Below are 8,599 nucleotides of genomic sequence, written 5' to 3' on the forward strand. Positions count from 1 at the left end.
GTTACAATACATTCACCCTCTTGATATAACTCTTAAAGTTGTTTTCTGTAATGCCTTCCACTTAACGAAAAGCCTTATATTAAAGCTGTTTTAACATTGTTTACATCAGTGCGAGTGCTTTTACATTACGCTTTGTTTTGCTTTGTACAATATTTTGGAGTTGGCAGTTATAACTGTTTTAGACTTTGCCTGATCTGTACCAAGGGCATATAGATGGGAATATATACTTTCATTATTATATTTTTCCTGTTGAAAACAAATAATTTTTTGGACTGTATGATTGTGGTACATGTGAAAGTTATGTGGATATTATTTGCATAGTGCTTGAATGCTCTGATATTTTACTTTCTGCCATCACAAATATTGTCCGCGTTAGTTTCTGTCAACAGGTGTTTTCCTGTTTTTTGTTTAAAAATGCCCTGTCGAGGCCACTTAAGTTTCAGGCTATTCTCTATAAGATAATGGAGAAAGAAGTTTTAACATAACTCTGGGTTTAATGATAAGAAATCACCTGATCCCTTAAGTTCAAGTCGGCATATTAGCTCTCCTCACAGTACCGAAACTACTCTTATCAAAGAAACCGCATATTATAAAATTAGATTATGAAAAAGTGAACCAACACCAGACGTTTCAAAAAGGTTTGTATTTACAAAAGTAAAAAAATATATTGGCACGAGGGAACCCTGCACCAACACAATATACATTAATCAAAAGCAGTATATTTACAAAGGTGTGTTAAAATAAATAGGTTCTATACAGAAAAATATCAGACCATGCGCTTGTTGACATTTGATACCTGTTGATGTTAACCATTCACAGTTATTTACACATGTATAACTGATGCAAATTACAATATCAAGGTAGTAGTTCTCTATTCTGAAAGACTTGTAGCTTTTTGATAATACACAGATATAAAGTGATATTGTGAATGTTTAATCTTAAAGTTTCAGTAAGAGGTCCATGTTCTTATGACCAGGACTTGTGAATTGAATGAAGTCAACAGTAGCATAATATAGACTAATATTGTGTAATTCCACATCACCATGGAAAAACACTTATCACAGACTTTTTTAAAACTATAGCGTCCTCTTGGCTTAACAGAGGCAACCAGAAAACCAGTGATTTCAAATCAAAACATATAAGATGTAAAATCTGTCAGTTCTTTTATCCTCCATTCCTTGACTTGACGGCAGTTACGGTGGTACACCAGTGATGGTTAGATATAGCGGCTGACCACCAGTTATGGTGGTACACCAGTGATGGCAATTAAGCTGATAATGGTGTGATGTAGCAACTGAAAAGGACGGCCACTCAGGGCTGTCTTGAACGACTGTGAGCAAGTCCTGAACATGAACAGCCAGTCCATTCGCATTCATCTGCCACTCCTTTTACCCAGGTGTCGATCACTCTCCATGGTACACTGCAAGAAATGTATATGCACAGTTAAGTATACATGTAGACATCTAGGAAACAAAGAGGGCATGGTATTAAACAGACTGTATAGTCCTTTCTAGCCAAGGAAATAACTACAAAGACAGTTGTGTACAGTTATTTGAACATCCTATAACTCGCTACATCATTCTACTTCTGTCTGCTATTCTTAGCCTGGTTAGAAAGTGAAAATTATAGATTAGAAAAAACTCTATACTCAAAACAAAATAACATGCGGCCCACAGGAACAGAATTGAATGAAGCAGACACATGCGACACAATGCAAATGTAAATTAAGGTAATGACAAAAATAAAACTTATAAAGTATGACACATACTGTGATCCTGGTGTAGACGCTTGCAGTGCAGCTGCCGGAAGTGGGGGGTAGCTAGCTCCCAGGTGTTTACCTCCACGGCCAGCTCTCCGCTCGCCCGGGTGTCTGCTGACCACGACCTAACTGGCTCAAACCCAAGCGCCTTCCACAAGAACAGCGTCTATCACTTCCTTCTCGCCGAGAGGAGAAAACCTCGTCTCCAGAGGGGCGGTGACGTCGACGACATTTTCCATGACGACGACGTCATCATGAACCGGAGACGAGATGACGCGTTCTGTGACGCTGCTGCAAGGATAGCGGATTGCATTGAGTTTAAGCCGCTTGGCCCTCTCAACCACTCGCGCCGCCAGAGCACGTTTGGTGCTTGACGTCATGTGACGTATCATTTCGGCTGGCCGCGAGGGTGAGGTCGGCTCCGGTGTCGTCACTGTCGCCGACGGGTAGGTGTAGCGCTGAAACCAAAACCAAAAATCGTCAGTCAGCTGTTGCTGTAGCAGACTAATACAATACTAATAGTAATATAAGTAAATACCTGTTGACACAAGCTAAGTGTAAGTTATCACAAACACATTCATGAACTTCTCCAACAATAAATACTTTTTCCAGCGGTCTGACACCTGTGAGCAACCCATATACGACAAACTATATATTAACGCTTTTCATGAGGATGATAAAGTCTGTTTTGTTTCGGTAAACAATTCAGCATGAAAATATATTCATTCGCCATTCTTCCTGATTATAATACTTCCTAATGTATCTTCCAATGCCATACCGGGAACATTCGGATTCCTTTCCAGCCTGACTGGACCAGCAGGGGTTCTGTCACCGCCATGCTGGTCACCTCCTCATCAAAGTTGCTGACGTCGAGCTCGTGACGGATCGTAGGCACGATGGGAACGAGGCACGCCTTGCGCATCACGTGGTCCCACACCACGCCCTCAAAGAAGGGATGCGCTTTGATGTCGTCGGTGCCCCGGGCCCCCAGTCGCATGCCTGGATCCTTCACAAGCAGGGCCTTGATGAAGGCCTTGGCCCTGGCAGACAACGTCCATGGGAAGTCCGGCTCCTTGGTTACAATGTTTCTGAGGATAGAAGACAAAAATCTACATCAGCTGCATTTTGGGTGCATTAGGTCCCTGGTAACATAACTCATGTTTCATCGTTTGTTAAACCTACTCACAAACATCTTTATGTTTCACCTTAAAACGTGGCAAGCGTAGAAACTTAATAAACACTCATTTGCATGTAAGCCTTCTAATTTGGGACTTGTAAGGCGGATGTTACAGTATGCAAGCTTTTTTCTGTAAACGCTCGATTTTTCCACAAATCTGTGAAACATCATCGTTTATTTCATTAGCAAAACTGTTATCGATCTGACATGCTGTAAATATTCATACGACATTGTAGAAAATACACTTTGTACGGCAAGTATATAGAGATGCTTGGGAGGAGGAAAACAAAAACTTACTTATATATTTTTTGTGGGCATCGATCACTCCCGTCTTCTGGACGGAAGGGTGAAGTCCCCACGAGTAGCTCGTAGGCGACGACACCCACAGACCACCAGTCGCTGGCCTACAACAAAAGACACGTACTGCACAGTTGTCACGTGACCTATTTACTCATACAAGATTTGCTTATAAACTGGAAACACTGAAGGACAAAGCTGACAGACACCTTTACACTCATAGAATCAAGAATTTGAGCCCGTGGATAAGTGTATGCCCAGTTTGACATGTAAGAAAAAATCTCAAAGGTTAGGTCCGTATTGCGAGATCTTTTGCAAAATTCCTTTACCTTAGTCTATCGAATTTCATGTCTATGCAGGGTTCCTAGATTATTTTAAACGATACGATTTTTTTAAAAACTCAAAAGTGCAACTCAAGATGAACATCTGTACATTTGATGAAATACAGTCACATGTCAAATACGTGAATTTGATGAAACACTTACAAAGCCTTGGCCGGGAGTATTTTTCACGACTTCTGGAGCCATATACTCGCATGTTCCTCCTAACTTCATCGGCTGATCCTACAAAAAGAACATATTATTTCAGTTTGCCCATTTAATTTTTTTTCTTTCTTTCCCATACATTGATAGTAAGAAACGTGTTCGCTAAAAGTAATTTTAAAAACACTTACTTTTAAAACTATTTTGCTGTATCCAAAATCGGTCAGCAAAATGTGACCAGCCGAGTCCATTAGGAGGTTCTCCAGTTTGATGTCGCCGTGAATCACATCTCTCTGTAGTGATAGGAAATGTGTCTCATTAGCGCGAAGATGACATTTCCAAATTATACATAGCTCTGGATTCGCATTTACCCTATTAGTACAAAATTTCGGATATCAATATGAAAATGTATCAGTCCCATTTGCTTGAGACAGCCCATTAGAGACCTTCGCTAACGAAGTAGAAATGAATAGTAATAACTCACTGTGTGGAGCTGCTCCAGGGCCAAGACTAGTTCAGCCATATAGAACTGAACTCGGGGTTCTGGAAGGGACTCGTAATCCATCCAAATGCTGTAGAAGTCCCCCCCGCTGGCATATTCTGGAGGGAAAAAAAAAAACCTTTTCTTAGTGAGTTGCCAGTGTCACGCACGGGGGCACACAATTTTCGTGTTAAAGGAAAGCAATCATCCAGTTAATAAAAGGCAGGAAAGAACTCACAAAGCCATGGCAGACCTAAGAACTATCACTCACCCAGCACCAGATTGAGCGCCGATTCGGTCTCGAACGCGTAGTGAAGCGTTGATATGAAAGGGAGACCACGCACTCGCTCGAGAGCTAATCTCTCTTTCATGATGGTCTCCCTTGCAAGAGCGTTCGCGACCAAGGCAATCTTGTCCGTTTCCTTCTGGGCGAACAGTTTGCCAGCGTCAGAACCCCCCACTTGGCGCACTAGGTGCACCCTGCCAAAAGCTGCAACCAAAGCGATAGTTTGAGTCAAATATCTGATAGGTAACTAGCAGAGTTCTTAAACTGAATACATAAATAGTTGTAGTGCCACTGTGTCATCAATGGCAGTGTATGGTTTTGGTGTCAGCAGAAACCAAAGAGGAATTGTAGCTACTACAAAATTCTAATTTATCTTGGGGAATACATGGCTTCTGAACAAGTTTCCAGGAAGCCATGCATCTTTGTCATGAATAGGTCTTAGTTCTTATAAAATCGCTCGTTCTTCACGTTTTGTATCCGAAAAGAAAAATGCGCTTGAAACCATATTTGCTCTTTTACTTTTCTTTTACTTGTGATGATTGTTAAGTACAGATGTTTTATTAATTAGCAGTGTTGCAGCATTCAAGGTATTTTTAAAATGAAAAACTTACTTCCGCAACCCAAAGACTTGATTTTTTCAAAGGAGTATGCAGCCACTGTAACACAAAGATCACACAGATTCCGTAACCAAGAGCACCAAAGTCTTGTTAAAACCATATAATAATGTAATATTATAGTCACTATCGTTCATAACATTCTTGATTGTATGTTTCCTACCATGGCTTTTGGAAACAATTCAAACACCTAATATCTTTACTTGATTATATAAAGACAGCTTGAGATCCATGACTGAGAGGCTTACCGGAACAAGAAATTATTCTCAAGATACATGGGGAAGTTATCAAAACATGGCCCTGTGAGTAAATTGTTAAAACACTGCGTTGTTCCTAACTCTCCCCTCTTACAAATGAACTCGGTTCGAACACTTTTAACGCGAAAACATATTTCCCTCCTACTTGGAGAATCAGTCACAATTAAGTAAACCCACTCATTTAAAACTGATGTCGAGCGGAGTCACAAAAGTAGCTTTGAGGAAGAAATAAGGCTACGCTATTCCCGTAAAATATCTGATTCCTAAGACTCGCTCTATGTACGACAGTTTAGTAATATCCAGACCTATTTATGTAGACAATGATTAATCCACAGTCATTTTTGTGGAGGTTTATTTACTTTATAATTGTTGCAGATAATCAAGAAAATAGGTGCATAATACTGAAACGTGAACATTTTCAGAAGAGTAATAAAAGAAGAAAAAAGACAAAATTAACAAACTTTGCTATTCTAAAATCCCAGCACTAACAAATTACTTACTGCTGCGCTGAAGAATTAAAAATTCACTTCATTCATGACTGCGATTTTTTTCTTTGAAACACGAATATTGACAATGGATTGTGGCTATAAATATGTGTAGAATATCTTTTAAACATTGCATGCCAAACCGTTGGACAGATTATTTCTTAAGAAATATTCGACATTGAGTATTCAAGTTCACGTGTAGAAAAAAAAACCCAGATAATTTTGGAATTTTTATTCTGTAACACTACACATCTGTTTCAATTGTCAAAGGCTTAACTCTAAGTGAACAGCTTTTCGATGACCTTAAAATTTTATATAAAGAAACATAAAAAAACTGACTTGTTCTATTCTCCATTTTTTCTAGAACTTCAAGACAAGCAGTAGCTGACCGTTGAAATATTGAGGATCAGTTAACACTCTGCAGCCAAGTAGTCGTCAGTGAATCGAATCGTAGAATACTGACCTTGGGTACGTAATGGGGTTTATATACTATGTGACGATGCTTGAACTATATTCCTTCTGATTGGCTAATGTGTTCTATGGAACTCATTATGTAACTCGCAGAAAGAAGGGACATGCCCTTTAATAGCCAAACGGGTGGACGCCTCTATTAACACATAATCTCCCCTCCCTCCTCCCCATACACACCCATACTCACCTCAGGTCGCCAGGGGGATTGACCACGTAAAGTGTTTAATCCCTTCTTTACCTGTCCCATTGTCTACAGGCGTGGACGAGGTGCGACATCGCTCACCCATTGAGATTCCTGACATTGCTCAATTAGACGATTTGTTAGCTGTGACACCACTTTCCGTTCTGGTCCGCTGGTTGTTACTTAGCAATTAGTTTCTTGCCCTTTTCTGTCGGGAACCGTGAGCATGGGTTGCCTTGGGGAAAAAGGCGTATGTCACTTTGACTAATTAACAAACCATGCCCGGTAGCTATCTGTCTAAAAATCAGTGTCCTGCCATTGTAACCGGCCGGAGGTTATGTCACAGTCTTGTCGAACGGTGGTCTCCGGCTAAGAACTTCTTGACTTAGGCACTTATCACTAGTAGTCATATAAATTGCACCCTTTTACATCTATATTTATTTGTTTAAACTGTTTATACTTCTTTCTTTTTTCATTGGCCAATGTCGTTGTCAGAGTGGGTTGCATGTAAAATCTGTAAATCGCATTTGTTGAGACGGGTCGACTTTATACTCCACGTTGTCATTGGACTTATAAGCGACAGTGATCACTGTTGTACTTTGGTGTTTTTGCTTGACGGCCGAAAGGGGCGAAAACAATGATAAAGCTGCATCTCAAGTGTCTGATTTTCATGTTTCTCAGTATTTTATGAACAGTGGCAGTGCCCTCATGTACCCGCCAAAAATTGTTTAAATCACTACAAGCCCCCAACTTACTTTAATTAACATAGAAAATGAGTTCAGGTTTTTAAATTTCCCCTCGTTAAAAGTACCCTCTCTCTCTCTCTCTGTCTAAAAAGTCTACTCAATCATTTCACTAACAAGAAAAGGAGACACGGGAAGTTTTCTCTAGCATGCTTTGATGGACTAATTCTGCACGAAAAGAAGATGAAAGTGCTCTTTATCTGGTGTGCGTCAGATGAGTCTATTGTTAAATATAAACACTAAATCTAAAGCATTTGATTTTTTTTTTCTTTCAGACACAAAGGTATCTGAAAAATAAAGTTTTGTGTTAAGACTGTTAATAAATAAACTCGATCGTTGTTTTAAATCTGCCGGAGGTTATGTCACAAAGGTGAACCGCGACTGGTGAGCGAGCCTTGACCAGTAGGAGGGCCTGGGGGTGTTCACCGCTAATCCTCAGCTTCATCCGAGCGAGACGCTGTTGCTGACAGTTCACAGGTCTCCAGCTGTTAACTTCTTGCCTTAGGCACTGATCACTCGTCACGCATGAGGTGTTGACAGCTATAGCGACCGGGCGACCGACAGGCGATTGACCGGCGTCAATAACTGTTACGACTCACCTGTGCTGTTCTGCGAGCAAATATAATAAAGCATTACGGTAATTTATTTGACAGTTTATTGCAAAACAACAAACATGCCCTCCACACACACTCGCAAAAAATGAGTAGACCTTAGACTGTCAGAAGCAAAAGAAATAGCAAGACGGCAACTAAGGCTGCATCATACTGAGAGAAGGATATGTTACTTTAAAAGGGTGAAAAACAAGACTCCCAGATGATACAATAACAATACCACAAACAAAATAAACCAAAATAAGGAAAAAGGATAATATAAAAGGGTAGATAATATGTTAAAAGGGCGTTGTGGTCCAACAGACCACAGCTATGCCAGAACCTTAAACCAAAATCCAACAGAACATTAAATCCGATGGCAATGCCCTACCATTAAAAAAATAGCAGCCGATGGGATGGACCTAAAGAAGAAATCTGAGATTCATTGAATCAATGTCACCGTAGACAAGACCGTTGATAGACTAATATTAAGTTATGGCTGTCAGTCTGCCTATTATGAGCTACATAAGATCAGCGCCAACCGCCACATTCCACATGCGCTGCTTACACTGTTGTCTGTGCGTTTGTTTATATCAAAGCTATTGTAACTCCTTGCTCGCAGGCTGCCCTGCATACCTTCTTCCCAAACTCCAGAAAGAACAGAACTCTGCTGTGCTTAGAGTTAGGAAACGGGACCATGCCACTCATTTCCTTCTGCACTGGCTACCCTTCCTTTCTCGCATTCAGTACAAGGTGTTTGTGGTGTGTTTGCAGGC

General features: G+C 40.4%; 1 protein-coding gene across 1 annotated transcript; it reads right to left on the minus strand.

Moving 5' to 3' along the window:
* Positions 1 to 683: 683 nt before the first annotated feature.
* LOC112574690 (ribosomal protein S6 kinase alpha-5-like) lies at positions 684 to 6,611 on the minus strand. Its single transcript, XM_025255918.1, has 10 exons — positions 6,548 to 6,611; positions 5,094 to 5,138; positions 4,468 to 4,686; positions 4,200 to 4,315; positions 3,907 to 4,008; positions 3,719 to 3,796; positions 3,234 to 3,340; positions 2,538 to 2,847; positions 1,769 to 2,217; positions 684 to 1,420 (listed from the first exon to the last, which is right to left on the minus strand). The coding sequence occupies exons 1-9, from the start codon at positions 6,609 to 6,611 to the stop codon at positions 1,894 to 1,896; spliced, it is 1,365 nt and encodes a 454-aa protein (XP_025111703.1). The 3' UTR covers positions 684 to 1,420; positions 1,769 to 1,893.
* Between the last annotated feature and the right edge of the window lie 1,988 nt (positions 6,612 to 8,599).

This window comes from Pomacea canaliculata, linkage group LG11, assembly GCF_003073045.1.
Source record: "Pomacea canaliculata isolate SZHN2017 linkage group LG11, ASM307304v1, whole genome shotgun sequence".
Lineage (NCBI taxonomy): Eukaryota > Metazoa > Mollusca > Gastropoda > Architaenioglossa > Ampullariidae > Pomacea > Pomacea canaliculata.

What these genes read in the sequence shown, in the direction of transcription:
- LOC112574690 (XM_025255918.1), bottom strand. Translation starts at nt 6,611, where the DNA reads ATGTCAGGAATCTCAATGGGTGAGCGATGTCGCACCTCGTCCACGCCT. An exon ending in CCCTGGAGCAGCTCCACACA is followed by an intron (nt 4,009 to 4,199) that starts GTGAGTTATTAC and finishes CTATCACTACAG; the next exon opens with AGAGATGTGATTCACGGCGA. An exon ending in ACAGCAAAATAGTTTTAAAA is followed by an intron (nt 3,797 to 3,906) that starts GTAAGTGTTTTT and finishes TTCTTTTTGTAG; the next exon opens with GATCAGCCGATGAAGTTAGG.